The following is a 25,000-nucleotide window of genomic DNA, read 5'->3' as shown; positions in this document are numbered from 1 at the left end:
TTCATTCGGTTTGCATAAGCCCATTCTATTTGTGTTTATTTCTTTCTCCAATCCTGCGGATCAACGATTCCATCATCATCCATTCGATAAGTTTCATTTTCATATTTACTTCTTTTTCCTTTCTCACCTCTTTCATTTTCTTCTAATAAAAAGAACCCCCCCCCCCCAAATTTTTTTTTTTGTTGTTGTTTTTTTTTTTTTTCCCCGATATTAAGTCTCTCCAAATTACGTTAAAATTACAACTATTCTTTCTTACCTTTTCCTCCGCCTTCATCTCTACCTTAATACATACCTACCTACACACTAACTCCTTCTACCAGTCTTAGACCGACCACTCACGGAAACTTACATCCTCTCTCCCTTTCTCTCTATCTATCTATCTACCTGACGATGGCAAATTAAGCCTGAAACATTAATGTAGACTGTCTCAAACATTGTGGTAAATATTTTAAATAATAATTCGCTCCATTACTGCATGTCGAGCACTTTTCGTACCATATTTGTATCAAACACGATTCAATATCTATCTATCTATCTGTCTATCTATCTTTCTATCTATCTATCTTTCTATCTACCTACCTATCTATCTATCCATCTCTCTCTCTCTCTCTATTTCTCTCCCTTTCTCTCTCTCTCTATTTCTCTCCTCTCTCTCTCTCTCTCTCTCTCTCTCTCTCTCTCTCTCTCTCTCCCATCTCCTTCTATCTACCTATCTCTCCTCCTCTCATTTTGTTCATTGATATATATTTGGTATGATATACTAACCACCCAATCAATCGCTCTCTCACCCCCATCCCCATTTTTAAGACCTTTTTGCAGTTACTTTTACTATATATACACATACACAGACATACGCACACGGACACACATACACAAACATATACACATCCTCTCCATTCTCTCTCTCTCTCTCTCTCTCTCATTCTTTCTCTCTCCCCCCCCCCCTCTCTCTCTCTCCTTATCTCGCGCCACTTCTTGCATCAACACTCGACGCCCTTTCCTCACATTAACTTTATTTCCACATTTGACAAAATGTGATATTTTGTAAATTTACATATTTGTTTGTGTTTTTGTTTACTGTCTCCTGACGAAGGCCAAGGGCCGAAACGTTGTCTGTTTTGTGTTGTTCCCTTATATATGAGTCACATCTACTCACTTTATATTTTTTATCTCTGATTATTCATTGCTGAGATATGACCGTTTGAAGTAGGGAGAGTGTGAAAACCAAGTTTTGAGAAAATCGACTTTGAAGTGAGGTACCGTTTTCACGCACAGTCAAATCAATGGGCAAAGATAACTCCTTAGATACGGGCATCGAAAATTTGACGAGAATAGTGAAATTTGGCATGAGCTTAGATTATACATTTAATAATGTACATACAAATTATTGAAACTATCCAATTATTACTTTTGTAGTTATTCATTATTATGTAAGATATTCTTTAAACAAATACAACACTGGAAAAAAAAAAATGCCGACAATTCCTCACTTTTTCAAGAATTTTTTATATTTAAATAAAGAATCGATGAAATAAGAATTATTAATGTGAAATTTTTGTCTTATTTAATAGAGAAAATGCGATTTCAAAATGCCAAAAGTTAAAGAAGGGTTTATAATTTGAAAGTACAGTTTTGAAACTACGTGAAGCCGGGTGGGCAGGGAAAGAATGATCAAGAAAGAGGATTAGAGAGGAAGAGATAGAATGAGAGAGTAAAATACACACACGCACGCACACACACATACACACACACACACACACACACAAAAGCACACACACATGTGAGAGAAAGAGAGAGAGAGAAAGAGAGAGAGAGAAAAAGAGGAGCGAGAGGGGGAGGGGAGAGAGACTGCTTGTGCATTAAGAGGACGTGAGGGAAATAGAATAAAGATTGAAACCTGTATAAGTGTATGTGTGTGTGTATGTGTGTGTTTGTATGTGTGAAAGAAACAAAAGGGGGATGGAGAGAGCGAGGTAGACATGAAGAAAGGGATGGAGGCGGAGCAAAGAATTGTAGGGATAGTTTAAAGAAAGCATTTTGTTACAAAGAAAGTCATAGTCAATCAACTGGAAACATACTGACCAATTAAAGAAATGGGCTGGTCAAATCAATCATTGCATTGTTTCCATTTTGAGTCAGATGACAGCTCGAGGAGGGATGGGGCTTATTGTGTAGTGACTTACATGAAAACATGTTATTGAATCTCTCAAGTTTTCCTTAGCGTTCCACTACATTGTTCATTGTCTAAAAAGATCCCCCCCCCCCCTTTCTTTCAGAATACTAAGAAAGCACGACAAAATGAACATCCATCCATCTCTCTCTCTCTCTCTCTCTCTCTCTCTCTTTCTCTCTCTCTCTCTCTCTCTCTCTCTCTCTCTCTCTCTCTCTCTCTCTCTCTCTCTCTCTCTCTCTCTTCATTAATTGTTAAAGGCTCTATTTATTATTCTGCTTTTGTACTTAAAATTAAATGTTTATCCTACAACAATCTCTGTAAGTGTAAGATTAGGCAATTGTTGTCCTATTAAGTCTTAGCATGTCCTATAATTTCATGAATAAAAAAAGAGGGACAAAGGAGGACCCTCACCTCGATCATTAACCAATGCAGCTAGACAAAGAAATAATAGCACGTGGTGTGTATCAAAATGCACAAACACACACATATATAACACACGCATGTTGACGTCACGAAGCATCGCCCGAGCATTATGGCCTACATCCACAGCGCATGTGATGAGCGTTGACCAATCAGAATCATTCATTTGTAAGGTTGTCAGGGAAAAACTAGACTTGTTTACAGTTTTTAAAGTTCATTATGGGTTGAACCATGAAATTGTGGAAACAGTCATGCTTTCTCTGAGATAGATAAAGACACGCCCTTTGCTGTGATATCTTATTGGTGGAGAAAAAGACTCAGTATTACTAAGCCTTGGAAAGGGTGGCTCTCTGAGAGAAAGTCAACCTCGTTTTGAATGTGTCACTGATAGTTGCATTTTTAAACTTGAAATTTATATAACTTAGCATCAATCTTTATATTGAATTATTATGTTTTCATGTAGAAAAATGATTGTAGTTTCTGAAACAACCAAAAACTGAAATTTGATAATTTTGACCATTTCCACTTTAAAACCGGTTTTCTTCGTTTTCCAAATCCTGACTTAATACCGCTTCGAGGCGTAGGGTCACATATGGTTACCATTTTAAAGTGTTTGTTCATTGAATAGGTACCTAATACAACGAGGAGAAAATCAGCACTTCAAGACAATTCTGTCGCCATGGGTGGAAGTACAGAGTCTGAGGAGATGGATGAGTTCATAGGGTTTTCCCCTGAAGAAAGACGGGGTCCGTCTACGTTGTACCGACCAATCAGGAGGCTGCGTCTGCGAGGGGACTGGTCTGACACTGGGCCCAATGCCCGACCTGAGAATGAGGGTCAAGGTAATTTATATGCTAACCCGCCATCCTCCCCCTTCCTAAAGTTCTAACTGTGTTATGTTGGAGTGAATAATATGCTTGAAATAAAATTTAAAAAACAAAAACAAAAACCCCACAAAATTTGATCTTTTATATCGCGCAATATCCACTACAGAGGGTCCTTGGCCAACAGCAACATGTAACACATAGAACGAGACACGGCACCTGTTAGGTGATAATACAATTTTTTTCAGAGAGAGACAATGCTGTTAATGACCAGGTACTCATTTTACACCTGAGTACGGTGAGAGAATGATTGCTTGCTTTAACTTTAAATTCATGTTTTGACATCTGGTTGGGGGGTCCCGATAGCTCAGTTGGTAGAGCGCTCGCTTCACATGCAAAGGAGCTGAGATCGATTCCAGGTGCAGTCGAGATTTTTTTTCTGACCCTTTGTACACCCAGCGGTGATTGGGTAGCTGGGTCTTTTAGATCTGGTGGAAAGTACTTTTCAGTAGACTAGTGTCCTAGGATTCTATCAATTGCTATTGTTCGTTTCATGCTGTAGAAACTGGGATAAACTTTGGATCCATGAGGTCCCCAGGAATGAATGGGTAACACTGAACAGAGCACGGGTAAAAATTGGGAAAACAGCTGGAAGCATTGGAGAGTTAAGTCTACTCTGTGTGTTGTAAAGAATTCATCTAGTTGAGATCATAATCTATTGAAGGTTAAGGAGAGTTTATATGAAGATCAGAAAAATCCAATCACTGCCGGGTGGATAGGTTGGGGGGGGGGGGGGGGGCAGAAAAAAATCTCGATCTCGGTCCCTTTGCTTGTGAAATGAGTGCTCTACCAACGAAGCTATTGGGACCCCCCGATGATTTATTAGGGTATACAGATTTCTGTATGGGGCCAAATTTGATCAAATTTCCTCCATATTTGGGTTTATAAACCAAATTTTGAGTAGAAAAGTAAGTAAAACATGGTTGTTCTACTCAGAAGTGTTTGAACGTTTGATTGAATTCAACCAAACTATGTCTTATCTAAATTACTTTAAACTGATGATTCATGTCATTAAAACAGGAGATTGTGTATTTTGGGTTGGTATAGTTTTATCCTTAAAATTTGTTTTTTGTTAATGGAATATATACATTTTGAGTTCGTTATCTTGTGATTTTGGTAGAAAGGATTTCATTATCAAAGCACCCACGTGTAATTTTTTCTCTTGACAACATTACACATCGACTCACATTTTTGTTTTTGTTTTTGCTTTTTTCCATCCCCAGCCCCTACCAGCATGATAATGCAGAGGATGTCTGACCTTTTGACCCGGATGCTGAATACTCATGTCAATGGTCAGTATTTTACTTTCAATCGTTATTCAATATTTTATTTTGGTTCTCTCTCTCTCTTTCTCTATCTCTCTCTCTCTCTCTCTCTCTCTCTCTCTCTCTCTCTCTCTCTCTCTCTCTCTCTCACTCTCTCTCTTTCTCACATGTACAATATCTGTCATTACTTATATCTAGGTATTCATTTACACATGAGTCAAATGACAAAATGAACATAGAGTGTCCATCTGAAGACAACAACACCATTGCCAGTGTTTGTCTTCTATCCAGTCAATGACCATGCTTAACGTTGCATAAATTTCATATATATATATTTATTTTTATTATGACCTTCCGCCACAACATCACAAGATATCGTCACCTAGGCATTCCTCGAAGGAATATAGATAAGTCATCAAACAAGATGTCTGATGTTAACAGGAGTCACCCATGTTGTCCAATTGAGCAAATTGGGGGTTAATAATCTTGCTCAAGGAAAAAAACGAACGGCCTTCAGGCCGGGGCTCGAACCCGGGACCTTCTGGGTCACGTGCAATGCCTTAAGCACTCGGCCACTTCGCCCCCATATATATATATATATATATATATATATATATATATATATATATATATATATATATATATATATATATATAACGACCAGAGCTGAAAGAATTAAAAAAATATCCCATACTGTTGTATAAATGGCAGCAATGACAAGTAGGTATGTAGTGGTAACATAATTTACACATCGGCAAACTTTTTCTTTTCTTTTTCTGATCAATCAGAGCCTTTGACTGAGTCCAGAAGATCTGAGGAGGATGGTGCCAGTGGCAGACAGAGGTCATCACAGGATGGTGCCAGTGGCAGACAGAGGTCATCAGAGGATGGTGCCAGTAACAGACTGGCTTTAGCCACAATTGATTTGCCATCGTCCAATGTCAACCCAGCCCTGCCTCTTCATTCCACCTTACTGTCCTCTCTAAGACATCGAAGTCAGTCCATCTCCAGGGAAGGCCTGGTCTCCCCAGGGTTGTCGTCGCAAGAATCCTCAGTCGTGGAACAATATGCAGAGGAACAAAGTGTGGCAGATGGCGGTCAAAATGTTTCGTCTGATACCAGAAACCATGACTTGAAATCTAGTCAAGGAGGTGATCAAGATTTGGTAGAGAGTAAGGTCATAGTTGAGAGTGAAGGTCAAACTCATAAATATAGGAAGACATTTAGAGATGACCCAGTTGGAAGTCTGGTCAGTGATGATCCATTGTGTCCAAGCAATGACTCTGATCAAACTCTTCTAGTAGTGCCTTCAGAAGATGATACAAAATTGGAATCTCATAGTGCAGCTGGTCAAGGAATATCAGTGTCGGATAATCAGTTTCAATTCTTTGAACATGAAAGGGTAGATAATGTCATAAATGAAGATATAGATAACAAAGCAGCTATAGATGAGAGCAGCTGTCGTCGTATATCATCTAGTCACCCTCTATCTTCCGACACAGCTTGTTGTACTCCAAAAATGGAAGAGAAAACATTAGACTCTGATTTTAATGACAAAATTGTAAATTCATCTGTTAGTGAAGACGAAAGAAATGACAGTGTAAATATTTGTGATGTTCGTGAATTCTTTCAATGCAATAGTTTGAGTAGTGAATCTAAATGCCATGTCTCCGCAGAGGACAAAGAGAATCCATTCACATCCGGTTCGTTTTCTCATCCATCCAAAGATTTAGCTCAGTCACAACTATCCATTTCTAATTTAGCCTCCGATGGCGAATCAAAAGTTTTATCCAGTAATCTATCTGCTGAAGACAAGGAGGAGGACACTGCAGCACTGGCCACTGGTCATCCATTGTACTCAGAAGAAAGACATTCGGGTAACACTTTGAGCGATTTGACCTCTCTCACATTTGATGTCTCGTGGCATTCGTTCACAGAAGGCTCTTCTGATTCGCTTTCCTTTACTCACAATCAACGAGAAAGAAAAGATACCCCCGGTGTTAACTTTAATCAGAAATGGATTTCAAAATGTGAGGAAAATGATAGTGTGCCTATATCTCATTCCTTAAAGTGTGTGGAGGAGGAGGAAGATACGACAGGGTCTGTGGGGGTGAAAGGTCAAGGACACCTGGAACATTTTACTATGGAAAATTCTCAACAAGGGTCAGGGTCAAGGGAAAAAATAAAAGTGGGTTCAAAGAATGTGGAGGATGGTTCTAGTTTTAGCTCCGAAAAGGGAAGTGTTAAATTGTACTCTGGGAAAGGGAAAGGGACGGGCAAATCCAGTAAAAAATTACAAGACGGGAGTCAGGGCACCCAGGGGTCGTTAAGTGCCCCGTATAACGATGGAAACATGAAATTTGCTGTGTCCGAAAAGACCTCAATTGCAGGTAATGACAGCAACAATGCCATGGACACAGACGAATTGGCCTCAGCATCGGCAAACAAGGACGCTTCAAATCAGGAGATGAAAGGGATGGCGGAAGTGGAAGATTCCAAACAGACAGGTGAGAGCAGTGATGGTATTGCGGCAATGTGTGTAATGACTCAGCTTAGACTATGATATTTCAACTCGTTTATTATCAATAATATGGTGATTTTTAATAACAAATATATAGAGTCACCAGAACAAAGCAAAATTGTCTTACGATGTTCCTAAGGAACAAAGAGTGCTTAAAAGTTTGCACAGTCAACATTCATATTCACGTGCAAAACATGCACAACACAAAATGCGTAACTCTATAAACTCCAAGAAATCTAACATAATCACACACAGCCGAACAACTACAATACATGTCACATTGTGGTCTTTTGGTATGGTGTTCGCCTTTGAATCAGAAGGACCAGGGTTTGAGTCCTGCTCTGATTGGTGCATAGCTGGGTCCTTGGACAAGGATCTTTACTTACAACCACTGTACTCAAGTGTAAAATGAGTACCTGGCCATTGACAGCATTGTCTCTGTCAGAAAAAAAAAATGTCTCGTCCTACATGATGTGTTGCTGCTGGCTAGAGACTCCTTGTAAAGCGCTTTGAGCACATTTATTTGATGTTACGCTATATAAGTGCTCAAATTTCTGGGGTTTAAAATAAAAAAATTGTCATATGTAACCTTATGTTCAGGTGTTTTAGTATTAGTGCCAAACTGCCGAAAATCTTGCAGAAATTTCTGACCACTCAAAACAGGCTGCACAAAAATTACAATTTTAAATATACTAACCAATATGAATGAAACAACACATACCCAAGTGAAGATATGTAAACGTAAAAATCAACAAGACATCATGCTGGCATGACAAAAAGCAGGTGATTTAGCAACCGTGTTTGTGACTCAAAACAATTTTATAGAGTGACTCGTTCACTCACTCTGTCACTCAGTCCCATGACAGTTGCCAGTTGGGGAGGGGGGTTGGGGAGGAGGGAAGGACATACAGGATGCAGACGCCATTCATCACAGTCTCTAGCCTTTCTCTAGAAGGCTATTAATGTCCAGCCCTGTCCATTCTTTGATGTTGTCCTGCCACAGGCTTTTCTGTCTTCCTCTTCATCTCTGTCCCTCCACGATGCCATGCATGACAGCCTTGCACAGGTTATTATGGCAGACAGTGTGTCCGAACCATGACAATTTCTTTCTTTATTTCATTATTCACACCAGTTTCCTGTTCTCCTGCTCGATCGTCTATCTCTTCCATGTATCCTTATTTGTCCTGTGCTCCACATATGATTAAATTTTAAGAACCAAGTTCGTAATACTGTTTTGAGTGGATGGGTCACATTTATAGTCTACTCCTTATCCTTCTTTCATATAATTAATCTCTCATTTCCATCTACAGAAGTGTCCATTCTTTCCATATTGTCCTTCTAAATGTATCATTTATCTCTCGTTTCCATATATAGAAGTGTCCATTATTTCCATCTTATCCTTCTAAATGTATCATTTATCTCCCGTTTCCATCTATAGAAGTGTCCATTCTTTCTATCTTATCCTTCTAAATCTATAATTTATCTCCCATTTCCATCTATAGAAGTGTCCATTCTTTCCATCTTATCCTTCTAAATGTATCATTTATCTCCCGTTTCCATCTATAGAAGTGTCCATTCTTTCCATCTTTCCTTCTATATATATCATTTATCTCCCGTTTCCATCTATAGAAGTGTCCATTCTTTCCATCGTATCCTTCTAAATGTATCATTTATCTCTCGTTTCCATCTATAGAAGTGTCTGTCTATTCCATATTACATATATATATATATATATATATATATATATATATATATATATATATATATATATATATATATATATATATATATACTAGTAAAAAGCCCGCAATTTCGCGGGGAAAGAACTATTTTCATTCGATACTGTACTCACCATCATTTAATGAGGGCAGATTGGTAAACAACGTTGTCTGTGTAATTTGGTATATCTTCGGTTGATTTTTCTGTGTGGCCCAACATGAAGTGTAAGCCACTATAGCCTCTGACCCGTGACACAGCAACATACAGTTGTCCGTGTGTGAATACCGGTTGTGGTAAGAAAATCCCCACCTTGCTTAATGTCTGCCCCTGAGACTTGTTAATTGTCATTGCATATGACAATTTTACCGGAAACTGTCTTCTATTTAGAATAAATGGTAAGCCTCAATCCGTTGTTGTCGTCAGATTGATTCTAGGGATAAACACTATGTCGCCAGCTCTACTACCGGTAATTATCTTGGCTTCTAATACTTTTGAACCTAATTTAATTATTAACAAACGGGTGCCATTTAGGAAGCCTGATTTAGGATTTATATTTCTAAGCAGCATGACTGACGTGTTGGCTTTCAAATGTAATGCATGTGGAGGAAGTCTGGGAGGTGTAAGTTCGTTCAAGAATTCAATCGGGTATAAGTTGATGTCAGAGTCACTTTGAATGGAATCAGCACTGCGGTAAATTTGTTCAGTTGATGAGGTCAACCTGGACAGAACGGCTGCATTTATTTTGTCAACATTTTCATGGGTTGTAGTCAAAATTGCTCTCTCTGATAGATAACGTTCATTCGCAAAGTTCAGATTCAAATCATTGTATACAGCATTTATCAAGCATTCTGGGTCATTTTCAGGAAGGCATAGTGCTGTAGGTAATTTAACAGAATACCTTCCTATTTCGCTGAAAACCGGCTCTGTACCATTTCCGATGCGGAGAAGCCAATTTGCAAAACAGTTATTGTCATCAGTAACCCTCATGTTCTTGTTCATGTGAAAAATGGTGACAAAATTCCAAATAATTGACTTGTTAAGTGAATATATCAGCTTCACTTCCTTTGTTAACAACAGGTAGAATTTGCCGAAAATCCCATCCAAGTACAACCACTTTGCCCCCAAAAGGTTTTGAACTGCCTGTTATGTCACAAAATGTCCTGCTCACACATTCAAACACACGCCTGTCCATCATAGGTGCTTCATCCCAAATTATGAGAGAACTACTCTTCAGTAACTTAGCTGTGTCTGATTGGCGACTGATGCTACAGGTGCTGTTTTCCGTTATTGGAATTGGAATTTTGAATGTTGAATGTGCTGTTCTACCACCGTGCTGACAAAAGATCAAAGGTGAAAATACAAATTTAAAGAATACTGGGGATGAAGGAGCTTTCGGAATGTCTCCCCTTTACTTAACTTATGGAAAAACAAACACCCTAGCACCTTTAATAACACTTATGACTAACCTCTCGAGCTACATTTCAATACTTAAAAAATCACAATGGCGGCCGAAAATCAAAACAATGGTCAAATTAGGAAATTTTAAACTTTCAGAAATCTATCAAGGTTTGTTCTAGAGTTTTTAAAATACTTCTATTTGACAAACTGAATAAATAAATGCCTGACAAAATATCAACAGTGAAAATACAGATTTAAAGAATACTGGGGATGTAGGAGCTTTCGGAATGTCTCCCCTTTACTTAACTTGTGGAAAAACAAACACCCTAGTACCTTTAATAACACTTATGACTAACCTCTCGAGCTAACCCTAATAGTAAAAAAAGAATCAAAATGGCGACTGAAATACCTTCATGTGATCAAGTGAATAATATCACTATGAATGCCACGATTTGCTGAAAAATGCCAACACACACACACATGTATACACCACACAAAACACACACACAAACATACACACACACACACACACATACACGCAATTAGAACATAATACGGAAGTAATAATAATACTTGATGTCATAAATAGATGACGCAAATTGACAACTTTTTACAGTGTCAAAATTAGTTGATTTTGGGAGCCAAGTGTCGTCGGTACATATTTTATGATATTATCTGTTTGACTCAACGAACTTTCAAACTGACTTTAAATTATAAAAGGAAATCAAGTTATCTGTTTATCTATCTGTAAAAAATACATTTCTAATTTTCAAATCTTTCAGTAGAGCTGTGCGCCGTATCAATTTTTTTATTGACTCAAATAAGCACAATGTTCTCCACAATGCTATATTTTTTTAAGAAAATATATATATATATATATTATATATATATATATATATATATATATATATATATATATATATATATATATATTTATATATATATATATATTTATATATATATATATATATATATATATATATATATATATATATATATATATATATATATATATATATATCATAATTGTGTCAATATCTGTCAGACAACGTCGACCAGAGAGTCACTCACTCTTGCCAATGTCAGGCATTACCATCCACATCCAGGGGGAACAGAAGTGGTGAATCTTCTGGTACAATGCAGCAGTCAGATTCTGTCGCAAGTAAGAGTTTATTTTGTTTTATAATGCAACACTTGTTGAAATATCTTCATGCCTGTCACTGACCATAAAAAAAAGAATTCCCTTTATTCATCCCATAGGGGAAATTTGTCTCTAGCATCTAATTCTAATCCAAGACTGGAATAGTCCAGGCGTCAGCTGCAGTGCAACGCCTTAAATTGATGGTGATCGAACTCGGTACCTTTTGGGTGCAAAGCAAAGACCGTACCGCTGAGCTACCCATCAAGAGTTAAATGAATAAAGAGCCCTCAAAAAATGATAATAATAATTATAAATAAAAGTAAAAGTAAAACATGAAAAAAAGAACAAAACAAAAAAAAAGAAAATCTAAACAAACAAAGATTGCTTGATAAATTCCAATTGTAAATTCCATTTACAGTATGTAAACCAATCCTGACATAATACTGTTTTTAACAGTTTTCTTAATTTTCCATGTTTTGATGGAATTCTGTCTTTTCCAGCATCTCAGAGATCTTCGTCGTCATATCCGATGTTCATGTCAGATAATACATCAGAAGAAAAAAAATTGCTTTATTTTTCTATTTTTAAAATTTTTTTGTTTTAGTATAATCTCTGAGTTTGTTTTAATATTTCATGAATGGGGAGTACTTGAGATGGAAAGGTCAACGCCATCAAGTCGATTGTCATAATTTGACACCTGTGTTCAATAACACAAATTCCTTAGACATTCCCAGTTTTATGACATTAGCCGAGACAGGTTGTCAAACATTTTCAGGCTTTTGACGAATGCCCGTTAAGAGCACTGTTTCGGGCGGTTTGTCACATTTTAATGAATTCAACTGTAAACAATTAAAGGGGGAGGGGGGGGGGGGGGGGAATGAAATGTTAAGAAATTGCAATGATAATGTGGTTTATGATTATAAGTCATGGTCGACTGATTTTTTGGGCTGGATTTTTTCTTGTATTTTTCTTTTATTGCTTTGTCTGGCACCTTTCATACACACTTGTTCAGATCTCTATTTTGGTTTATGATTACTGTTTATTTTAGTTATAATTTTGACTTGCTTTTTTTGTTTAATTTCTTGCCAGATAGACAAAGAAGGTCTGGCTATAGTTTGCCTCCAACTGGTAACTTCCAGCTACATAGCGACAATGAAATGGATGACGCTGATGATGAAGACGATACGGATACAGTAAGAAAGATAAGGTACCAAAAATACACCAATGTCATTTTATCGAGATTTGACCTGTTTTTCTCTGCTCTCTGTTCTATTTTTGTTACAGAAAATTCTAATAAATCACATGCGTCTGTAGTGTTTTTCTTTCATTCATCCTGTTTTGTTGATAAAGGGGAAACCCGAAATGTCCACATCATCTGTTTTCGTTTATTAAATCGAAGCTTACATTCAATGTCACATTGTTATTTATGTATTTTGTTATCATGTGAGTATCTTTTTTGTCAAGAACTCGTGAGTCTCATACTCCAGACACTGATGTAAAACTCTTTGTTCTAATTGTGTTCTCTATTTGTGGCTATGTGGTCTTGTCGTGGGATTGGAAGGTCTTGAGTTTGAGCCTCGCTCAGTGCATAGTTGAGTCCTTGGAAAAGACTCTTTATTCACATTCTCTCACCGTACTCAAGTGTTAAAGGAGTACCTGGTTGTTAACAGCGTTGTCTCTGTTTGAAAAAAATTCTATTCTCGCCTAATAGGCGTCATGTCTCGTTCTGCATGTTACGTGTTGCTGTTGATCAGGGACCCTTTGTAAAGTGCGTTTGGGCACGTTTAGTGGATATTGCACTATATAAAAGCTCGTTTAAAAAAAAAGAAATTTGATGTGACCTCGTATTTTTTTATTTGCTCATCCATGCTCTACATCGATAATTATCTTTCTTTTGACTGGCACTGATATGGCCTGAAGTGTGTCAAAACGCAGTAAAATTTATTATGAAAGACAGGGCACAATTATTTCATTTGAAACAAAATTCAAATTGTTTTTATTTTTATTTTTTATTTTTACGTTTTCCAGAGGCCATCAATCAAAATCCCACGCAGCCAGAAAGATTCAGGAGCTCTTCCGCAAAAGGAAACATGCTAAAGAGAATGCACATCTATTGAATCTCCCACAGCCAAGAGTTCTTATGAAGTTCTCTGGCCACAGAAACTGTCGCACCATGGTAAGCAACTGTAGATGAATTAACAGTTATAAGGATAAATCGATGTAAACCATATCAAGATTGTAAGCTATTGTTTTCTATTCCTGCCCATTACTTTATGAATAACCTCTGTGTCAAATGTTCATGATATCAAATGAGAGAGACAGACAGGGAGAAGAGAGAGAGAGAGAGAGAGAGAGAGAGAGAGAGAGAGAGAGAGAGAGATGGATAGAGAGATAGAGAGAGATGGATAGAGAGATCTGATATATCTGTATATATCTTTTTCAGATTAAAGAGAGCAATTTCTACGGGGATCACTACGTGATGAGTGGGTCTGACTGTGGCCGTATCTTTATCTGGGAGAGAGAAACTGGCCGCCTGGCCATGTATCTAGAGGCTGACAAACACGTGGTCAACTGCGTGCAGCCTAATCCTCATTTACCTGGTGAGTTATAATGCATGAGGTCGTTAGCACTATCTGAAAAGTTTACACCCAACATGCATAAGAAATACCCAAAAAAAATTAAGAAAAATAAAATGAAATTCGAATACACACTCTGCTTAAATGCACACTCCACTTATTCTTTCTTTGCAGCTGCCATATCAAAAGTAATAAATGTCCATTCTTGACCAACTTCACAAGTTTTAGCTCTTGCAATCTCGATGACTTCTTGGACTGTCTCCATGCTGTTGATGGATTTATTGATAGGAGGCAAATATTCCAAAATAGTCCTTGTCTCCAGAGTTGGCTTCGATACTGATGACACCCATCCTTTCCAGCCTGGAAAGACTGCCTCATTAGAGTTAAGCTGGAATCTGCAGAACATCCACATAAAGTTTTGTTTAATGATCTGTCTCTCACAAACATTTACAATATCAGTTACTTTTACTGGAAAAGTTGGTTCACCTCTAGAAGGGGCATAGCATGGTGGTAGCTCTTTTGGCACATATGATGTTGATCGTTTCTTTGATCTAGGAGTGGTCTGTTCTGTATCTTGGATGAGGCATCTCTCAGATTCGTCTGTCTCTTGAAGCATGATCCCATGAGTCGAATGTGTGGTTCCCGCTCCACTTGGTGTTTCTTCTTTCATGTCGAAGTTATCAAAACACCAGTGTGTAATTTTTGCATTCCTTACCGCACCTGGAGGAAGATGTGACGATCTCTCTGAAACACTATCACACATTGCAGTCTCCAGCTCTAACAATGTAGAATGTGAAACACAATGACCCAGACGATTTAGAAGGCTTACAATCTTTTTGCTTCCAGTTATGTGCCTAATAGACATTCCTAGCAATAAATGCTTTGGCATCTCCCACTGTCCTTGTGTAACATTATAGCAAATGTCTTGGCTCATTGACAAAACTTTTCGCTCTGTTTGTTCAGTTAGACAGTTTTTGCTTTTTGTTGTAATTAAAGATGTTAAAAACTTTTTCAAAAGATCTGGAATTTGCTTCTGGCTTTCAAGAAGGTAGTCTGAACTTGGTGGCCATGGTAATGAGGGGACATCTTTATAAGTATCCAAGATGATGCGCCGCAATAACAGAGCTGCTTCTTTAAGCATCCGTTCATCTGACAAAGCACTTTTAAAAGCCATTTCTACAGCAGACAGACCCCTTTGGAACAGAGCTTGAATAAATAAGATCACTCATGTGATTTGGCTGCCAGAATTGAACTTTGTCACCAAATGCTGCAATTATTTTGTTTTTAAGTTTGTATGTTTTATAATTCGGATTGTAATGAAGCAGGATAATGTCTCTGCAGGAAAGAAAGGTATTTTTCTTTTATCATGCCAACTCTCTCAACATTTGATTTTGATTTTTCAATAATCTCTCTTTGAATGTATTCATAAATGTATTCAAATGCTTTATTATGAGCCTCTTGCATTTGGATTTGTTGGTTACCTTCTGCTAGATGTGTTTCAGTTTTTTTCTGTTTTGCTGCCTCTCTAGAATTTATACATATATAATAAGTGCGGCCTGAGTGATAGTACCAGGCTTCTTGTGCTATCAGGCATGAATCTTGTGTTATTCCAATGATTCTTGCATCTGATCTCAATCTTGCTGCTTCTATAATCGAGTTCTTTGCAGACTCTGTTTCTTATTTTGAGAGGGTTTCTTTTTTTTCTATCTTTCCATTTGAATACTCCTTCACAGAAAAGGCATTTCTTAGAAAACTATGTAGTTTTTGCAGTGCTTAGACCTGCTCTTTTCTTTCTTGGAGAGTGGGCTTCAGCTTCACTTGCTTCTCTTTTTTTTTTGGAATACAACTATAAGTAGCATAACAACCATTGTGAAAGCCATGGATTGTTGGGTTGAGTGTTACTGGTATCTGTGAGGAAATATCAATTTGTTTTATTTTTGGATTGTTGCTACTTAAGCGAGCAATTTTGGTTTCACAAACCTTCTTCCACCTTATCTCTGTAAATGGTAGTACATCTCCATAATTGCTTAAGTTTGTATTATGAAGAGCACATGTTAACTTGTTTGAAGTTTTGGTTCTGCCCTTCTTTGAAGTTTTTGATTTGTGATGTTTTTTCAAAGACACAGGCTTTTCAGAAGACATGTTTAATAATGGATTTACCAATGAAGTTGAACAGCGCACCAGGGAAGTTAGTTGGGAAGAGTCACATTTTAAATATCATGATTTGGAATATTTCAGCAGTTGATGAATATTGAAATAAGTGGAACCTTGGCATGTGAGTTAGTCGAAATTAAATGATGAATACAAATGAAGTATTATTGTAGATACGCAAATCTGGAAAGAGAAAAAAAAAACAAAACAATTAGGGTTAATTGAAGTTCAAGCAATTCTGTTCAACAATAGGGCCTATATATTTCATATATAAATTTTTTGTGTTGGTCAAAATACTTATGTTGTAAAAAAAATTAAGACTCATAAAGTGTCCATAGTGGATGAGAGGGGTTACAGTTGTCGCAAGTGTCTATTATTTAGTCTATCATTAGATGCGTTTTTATTTCTGAAAGGGTGAAAAATGAACTTTTATGGCAAAATTGTTTTAATCTGATCTTTCTAAACAATGCACCTAGTTACAGCAATCATTTCCCTTACATTTGATGCAAAAATAATGCATATCACATGAATAGTATTCACACAGCAGTTGTTCAAAGCAACCCTACCCCTATTTTTGCTAAGGGCCGCAACTCTTTGTTTTCAAATCAGCATAACTTCTGAAAGAGTATCAATATTGGGCTATAACTTTTTTTGGTGGTGGTCAAGATACTGCTCTTTCAGAATATATAGGCAGACAAAGTGTACATGGGGGGGAGGGGGGGTTCCGGTAGTCTGTGGTCTATATACGCTACACATTCCGAAAAATGGAATTTTTCTATATAATCGCTCTGCTTAATCGCACACCTTTTCCATTTAATTGTTACAGCTTGATTCCATCTTGTTTTGAGAAAAATATCTAAAAAATACAACTTTAAAAGGTAATGAAAATGCGTTTCACAATGAACCAGTTTGGCATGTCAATATCGTATCACGCGTGAAAAATGCTTTCCCATCAACGCAATTCCACTGTCCCTGAGACCCCGACTAGGTCAGACACACAATGCTTGCTAACTGACATCAAAGGATTACCTGACACGACGGGCTAATTGACTCAGAACTCGCTGTCTGCATCACAAGGTGTGAAACGTGATCGTAGTCCACCCAATGCCGTGTATTTGTTTACATTGTCTGACCACTCGATTGCAATTCTCTACCTGTGCATTGTTTTCTTCTACTGGGGCGTGAACAATAAGAAAGGATTACAAGGAGGACTCGCGTCTCATCTTTTGATTGATCTATACGGTCCATGTCCACATTGATACACTCAAAAGGCAACTGAACTGGCATCTACTTAAGGCAAGTCTTTCTCCCCATTATAAAGCTGGCTCTCGAGATGGAAAGGTCGACAGAATGTCGTGCTTGAAAAAGAACATGCCGAAAAACACTATGCTGATGTCTCTTCTGCCAGCCAATGGAGTGATGAAGTTTTGAAACAACTTCTTCAGCAGTATGACTCTAATAACATTTACAATTCAGACGAGACAAGGCTTGACTACAATCAAAGCTTCATGATTACCATTCTTACAAACAATGATGTGACACTTTGTTGTCAATGAAACATGAATAAAAAGAAATTTTAAAAGAAAAATATTGACATTGTGTGCTGAACAAAACTTGTACATAAAAAAATAAAGTGAGAGACAGTGAACTTAACGTGTTTAGAAAACTGATGTCCTTAGAACTAATTCTTCAAAGCCATAAGGTCCATGGAGCTGGGGTTTGTCCCGGTTACTATAGCATGAAACGAACAGTAGCAATCGCTTGCTACCCTTTTGATAGGATGCTAGAGACTGTTGTAGAATATCCAGCTACCTAATCACTGCTAGGTGGATAAAGGGGGGTAGGGGGGGGGGGGGAGAGGGGTGTCAGAAATGAAATCTCGACTTCACCCAGGGTCCATCTCAGCCCCTTTGGGTGTGAAGCGAGTGCTCTACCAACTGAGCTACCAGGACCTTCCTTTATGTCCTTCACCTGTCCAATTACAGAGGGAAACAGATAAATCATCATTGTGAAAGAGTTAAATTGAGATGAGAAATGAAGTGAGTAGGAAAGTGCTAGAAGACAATAGGGAATAAAAATTTCGTTACGGCGATGGGGGCTCGAACCCGCGACCTTACTGGTATGACAACTACGTCTGGCCGGGGAGAGCACAACTCTACTGTATGAGCTATCCACCACTGAGTGGTCGTGGGTTCGAGCCCCCATCGTTGTGAAATTTTATTCTTTATTGTCTTTTGGCACTTTCCTACTCACTTCATTTCTTGTTATTATCTACATAAGTGCCTGCTCCACTCACTTTTCTGAATGAAATTAAGACGTGTGTATGTTTTCTATTGTGTCACCAGTGATATATCTTCATTGTGAAAGTGCTACATTTTAAGACTTGTGCATGTTTTCTATTGTGTCACCAGTGATTGTGTCCAGTGGTATAGACTATGACATCAAAGTGTGGTCCCCACTGGCCCAGGAGTCTCAGTTTGATGCCGATGTGGCCCACACGGTGAGTAGTAAATGTGACCTATGGCAGTGGTACCAACATTACATGAAAAAATGTGTATTCTTACTCATCTTTGCTCATTGTACACATTTTGCTCAGATTTAATTATTTTTAAAAATTATTATTTAAGCATTGTTAACAATCATACACTCTTTTAGTGTACTTAAACACTTTAATCTGTTTGTTGACCAAGACATTCATATAGGGAGTTCAATGTAGTATTATCTGGGTGGGTTATATCAGATTTATATGTGAATTCTAGAAGTAGATACTATTTATATGGTATATAAAGTTTATTCATTAATATAAATTATCAATTCTATAATTGCTATATGATCTAATTGTCCATCATCAAATTTAGCGCTAATTATCGTTTTTGCAGAATTGTAAGCATTACAAAAAAAAATCTTAGTCATTTTGGATCTCCATTGTAAACATTTACATGGGCTTGGGTTGGCAGCTCTGCCTGTAGTCTCAAAAGGGAGTCGGGCAGAGAAGTCATGACGTCACTCCTTCCTCTCTACTGCTTCAAAACTCCTTGGAAGTGTGTATTTAATCAACCAGTCCTTTGGAGGACTAATAATGAATAGGTTACACATTGAATCATAAGCTGGCACACAAGGTTGTCAATTTTCCGTATGGTTACAGAATTCAGTATGATATTGTAAACCCTCAGTATGTTATCCAATCACCTGCTTAACAGAAAAAAGTAATGACATTTTGCTGGAGTTCAGCACTCAGAAAGGGGTCAGTATATGTTACAGTGAATGACATAATCTGTCGGATGGTGAAAAGGTTTGAAATGAGTTCTTATCATAAATGATTAAATTAACCCTTTTTGTATATCTTCAGGAAATATCAAAGCTTAATTTCACTTTTAAATATTTTTTACAACTAGTTAAGTTGAAAAAGTATGAAATTTGAGAAAAGTTGCTGGATACCTTTCCCATACATCTAACCATAACTTCATAAAAATCCCCCGATTTACTTCAAATAAAGATTAAAACGCTCTGGTGAACATATTCTAACAGAAAATACAAAAAAATGCAAATCCAAAATTTTCATCTTCCGACTGATTATGTCATGCACTGACACATATTATAAACCCTCTGTATATTTCCCCAATCACCTGCTTAACGGAAAAAAGGAATGACATTTTACTGGAGTTCAGCACTCGTAAAGGGGTCAGTCTATGTGTTTGTGTAAAAGTTCAGTAAATTTTTGCCTTCTGAATTGGCAACCCTGGGCATAACTGTTTCAGTAGAAGGATGTATAGCTGGCATGGCAGTTTTATGCATCGCTGCAAAATATCACTGAATTGCATTGTGGCCGCAAAATCTGCAATTTTTTTGCAAATTTTAAAGATTTTGCAAAGAAAAAAACCCAATAATAATTTTTTAAAAAAAACATTAATAAAAAATTCAAAAAACGATTTAAAAAAAAAAAATTGATAGCTCATGTAGATCATGAAAGATTAGTTTGTTTTTTTTTACTATCCCATTTCCTACCTATTTACTGGTGCTGATATGACCTTACGTTTGTTGCAAGCACTGTGAAACCCTTAAAACAAACAAGTACCTTTCTCATTCATGAACTACCACTACTGCTACTACTACTACTACTACTACTACTACTACTACTACTACTACTACTACTACTACTACTACTACTACTACTACTACTACTACTACTACTAATATGTCTTTTATCTTCCATTATTTTCTGGTAGGTTCTGTTCCCTCGTCGCTGACATTTTCTTATCAATCCAATCACCCCCCTGGGGCACCCAACCCTCTAACTCTACCCACGCCACGCTAACATTTCATTCATACTCCAACCACCATTGAGTACAGACGTCACAAGTTTTTTTGCATTATATTTTATTTGTTTTCCACATTAATTTGTGTATTGTTGTGCTGACGAAAGGTTTGTACCCGAAACGTCCATTGTCTGTTTTGTTCCCATACGAAGCCTCTCCATTTTCACTCTTTCGTTAGTATTTTACGATCACCGGCTTCAGGCAGCCCTACTGTTTTCTACTAGTCTATTGCAAGATACTTTCCATCAGTTCTAACATACCCAGCAACCCAATCACTGCTGGATGGACAGGGGGTTCAGAAAAAAATCTCGGCTGCACCCAGGATTGATCTTTGCCCCTTTGCATGTGAAGTGAGTGCTCTACCAACTGAGCTATTGGGACCCCCAATCAGTTTTAAAGCAATAAGTGATACCCTTGGGAAGCACTTCAGAACATCAAGAAAGTATCATCATCTTTTTCTTTTTTATCTTACGGATGTGCACATAGATAGTAATACCTACTTTACTTAGTCTCACTGAATCAGTCGTTTTATTGAAGAAGAAAAAATCCTACAGATAATAGAAGAAAGAGAATTTGTGAGGCTGGCTGAGAAAATGCGGGAAGATGCAGCAAGCTTCGATTTGATATATGAGCCAAAATCGAAGATAAAGTGTTTCCCATAGCAACAAATTTTATTCAGAAAAAACTCATAACTTGGGTTCTAATAGACATAGAAAGTAAATTTAAAGTTTGGTTCTAATAGACAGAGAAAGAAAATTTAAAGTGGTAAACGATCAGAAAGATGTGGTCTACACAACTGCATACATAACTCGATTTATTAAATTTGCACATCATTCCGGGTTTTCTCAGCTAGCCACACAGAAAACCCAGAAAGATGCGCAAATTTCATAAATTGAGTTATGTATGCAGTGGTGTAGACCATATCTTTCTGATCATTTACCACTTTAAATTTTCTTTCTATGTCTATTGGAACCCAAGTTATGAATTTTTTTTCTGAATACAAATTGTTGCTATGGGAAACACTTTATTTTCGATTTTGGCTCATATCTCGAATAGAAGCTTGCTGGGAAATCTTCCTGGGGTTTCTCATCTAACCTCACAAATGTCCTCACCCAAAGGGTAATTGATATGTGGAACAATAAACCAGACCATGCACTCAATTCAAAATCTCTCCATGATTTTAAGAACCAATTTTCTCATTTCTCATTTTTTTTGTTTTTATGCTGCCAGATTGTCCAGAGAAATGAGTTGATGCTGGTGGAAACGAGAGACACAATTACGGTCCCCCCTGCTCTGATGTTACGTGTGTTGGCTTCTCTGTCTCATATCAGGGCTGGTAGGTTATTTATCATCATCATCGTCATCATTGTTGTCATCATCATCATCACTGTTTTTATCATTATCATCAACATCATCATCACTGTTGTCATCATTGTCATGATCATCAACATCATCATCACTGTTGTCATCATGGTCATCAACACTGTTGTCATCATCATCATGATCATCACTGTTGTTGTCTTTGTCATCATCATTATCATAACCGTCATCATCACTGTCGTCATCAACATCATCATTTTTATGGTTCCTCACTCATGTACAATTCATATTTTTACACATTCCTACATTGTGCTAGAACAGTAGCATTCAGTTATACCCTCATGACTGTGACATTAGCGTGTTTTGCAATACATAGTTTTTGATTTGATATTTGTATTTATGCCATTAGTTGGATATAACAGAGGTTGTTTATATATTGTAGGTTGGATCGATAAAACAAGGTTTTACTGTAATTGAGACGATCTGTGTGATATTATCATGCATCAATTTTTTTGGAAAGATTAAATATGACAGAGTCTCAAAACAATTTTTTATGTCAGTGATTTGTAGGAAAAAATTAATGTCGCAAAGTTTGAGTTTTTGCCAAGGTTGAGCTTTTATATAGCGCAATATCCACTAAATGTGCTCAATATGCTTTACAGGGGGTCCCTGGTCAACAACAACATTTAAAATTTAGGACAAGACATGACACCTGTTAGGCGATATTACAATTTTTCCGACAAAGACAACACTGTTAATGGCCAGGTATTAATTTTACACCTGAGTTCGGTGAGAGAATGTGAGTAAAGAGCCTTTTCCAAGAACTCAACTATGTGCTGAGCAAGGCTCAATCCCAGGACCTTCCGATCCGAAAGCGAGTGTCATACCACAAGACCACATAGCCGGGTCATTTAAATCGACCAATATTTGAAGGACAAGTTTTCTGACCAATTTTTTAAATACCTGTTTTTGCAGCGTACAGCAGATAACTGATCCCAGATAGTGGGTCTCAAATATTTAATTTCTCACACTGGGTTCTATTTATTTTATTGTCATTGTCATTTGTTTTGATCATTTTCATTTTATCTTGACTTGAATTTGTCCAGGTCGCATTGCAGCATCCCAGGCACAGCCCGAACCTGAACAGCCACAACAGTAAATAAAGATGGTGATTCAAAAAGTAACAACAACAGCAATTACAAGATATCAACAAAATCATCATCGCCATCAACATCATCAACAATAACAATACAGTCCATGCCACCTTTAAGTACGGTCATTGGGTGGGAGGAAGCTTAGGCATGCTTGATGCCGAAGTGTGCTTGAGTTGGAATCAGACATAATCCCTGGGTGAGGTTTCTGACCTCCCATAGTGGGCAGGGAGATACTTACTGTGTCTTCTATCCCCCTATATCTGTTTTCCAACTTGCTTTTTCTGTCTTTGTCTTTTCTATTGCATCATCTTCCTCCTCTTCCACCTCCACTCTGGGTCGCTTCCTTTTCAGAATATTTTAGACAATTTCACTGTCGCCCTCTTTCCATTTCTCACACCTAACAGCTATGTATGATATGACTAGTTTGTTCAAATGACCATGGAAGGGAGTGGATGACCATAACAATTAACAATCGGAATCAGATACGTTTAGTAATGAAGCATGACTGAATTCGAAGTTAATGTGCTTAACTCTTTCAGCACCATTGGCCTCACTGTGCGGTCAGAGCAGAATCTGTTCTACTAGCGATTGGTCACACAGTGCAGCCGGTCTTGAAAGGCAAAAATAATAATGTAATCCAATCCTACTTTTTATAAAAGTACTATAAATTCAGCCAATAGTATCTTTTTTATCATCAGAATATTCAATTGGCCCTAGAGGGGGTATTTTAAATTTTTTTTTTTAAATTGAGCTTTATATAGCGCAATATCCACTAAATGTGCTCAAAGTAGTTTACAAGGGGTCCCTGGTCAACAGCAACATTTAACATGTAGGACGGGACATGCCGCCTGTTAGGCGATATTACAATTTTTCGGACAAAGACAACGCTGTTAACAGCCAGGTACTCATTTTACACCTGAGTGCGGTGAGAGAATGTGAATAAAGAGCCTTTTCAGAGGACTCAACTATGCGCTGAGCGCAAGGCTCGAATCCAGGACCTTCTGATCCGAAAGCGAGTGTCATAACACAAGACCACATAGCCGCACAATATATTTTAATTGAGATTTTGCGCCGAATTTGAATGTCGCTTTGTCTTAGCTTATCATTCTTATGCTGCTTCAATGAGGTGTCAGCCATTTTATGATGGAAATGCTAATATAGCCTCAGCGCTGAAAGAGTTAAAGGGATGTGATTTTTACAGCAAGAATTCTGTAAGAGTCATTTAGCCTGCCTGTGTCTGAAACGTGCTTAAAGACAACATTCTCTGTAACAGTAACAGCAACAAACACAACAACAATTTCAACAACCACAACAAGAACAACACTGACGGTATCTTCATGGCTGACCTAGCAAAAAGGAATTTTCTGGAAAGGAGAGCAGACATTGTTGATTGGATCATGATGCAGAGATTGCTATACTGTGTTATCTCCCTTCCCAAATTTCTTGAGTTCCAGACAACAATAAGGTTTTCAGTTTTGTTGATATTAATTTCTGTATTTCTGATTTGTAATGGTTTTACAGTGGTGACAAATTGAATTAAAAATGATCAAAAAAGAAAAAAAAAGAAAGATGACCTGAAACAGGGTGACCTTTTAAAATTTAATTTAAAGATTTAACTGAGACTGTAAATGTAAAAGGCAGGATTGTCAATATAAATATTTAATCCAATAATGATTTTAATTTTATTCTGTCTTTCAAATATCAACATCTGTTGTGTGTGTGATAATCTAAATGTTTATATATATACAGTAAAATTACTTTAAACCGAAAGAAGCTAAACCGAAAAATACCTTAAACCGCAAAGAATTTAATAAATTGTACTAGTTTCTTCATTATCTTTGTACTAATTCTTACGATGAACCGAAATACTTCTAAGCAGGACTTTCTTTAAACCGAAACAACTTGAGAGCACCTTCCCTTTTTCTCTCTCTATTTTTCTTCCAAAATTCGGGAAGGTGGCCA

The 25,000-nt window shown here is 37.3% G+C and overlaps 1 protein-coding gene across 1 annotated transcript in view; it reads left to right on the top strand.

The window, feature by feature from the left end:
* Positions 1-24,607, top strand: part of LOC144967689 (DDB1- and CUL4-associated factor 6-like) — a 37,257-nt gene extending 12,650 nt beyond the window's left edge. The window contains exons 9-18 of the mRNA XM_078905226.1: positions 3,222-3,435; positions 4,701-4,769; positions 5,531-7,249; positions 11,426-11,542; positions 12,611-12,728; positions 13,550-13,697; positions 13,965-14,121; positions 18,660-18,748; positions 21,795-21,900; positions 22,991-24,607. Of these exons, the coding sequence (XP_078761352.1) occupies positions 3,222-3,435; positions 4,701-4,769; positions 5,531-7,249; positions 11,426-11,542; positions 12,611-12,728; positions 13,550-13,697; positions 13,965-14,121; positions 18,660-18,748; positions 21,795-21,900; positions 22,991-23,043 (2,790 nt within the window). The 3' untranslated portion in view covers positions 23,044-24,607. The remainder of the gene's footprint in view (positions 1-3,221; positions 3,436-4,700; positions 4,770-5,530; positions 7,250-11,425; positions 11,543-12,610; positions 12,729-13,549; positions 13,698-13,964; positions 14,122-18,659; positions 18,749-21,794; positions 21,901-22,990) is intronic.
* Positions 24,608-25,000: the final 393 nt, after the last annotated feature.

The sequence above is a fragment of the Berghia stephanieae genome, chromosome 3, assembly GCF_034508935.2.
Source record: "Berghia stephanieae isolate SIO BIC M18660-M18661 chromosome 3, UCSD_Bste_1.3, whole genome shotgun sequence".
NCBI classification, from domain to species: domain Eukaryota; kingdom Metazoa; phylum Mollusca; class Gastropoda; order Nudibranchia; family Aeolidiidae; genus Berghia; species Berghia stephanieae.
This window is presented reverse-complemented; position numbering and strand designations above follow the sequence as displayed.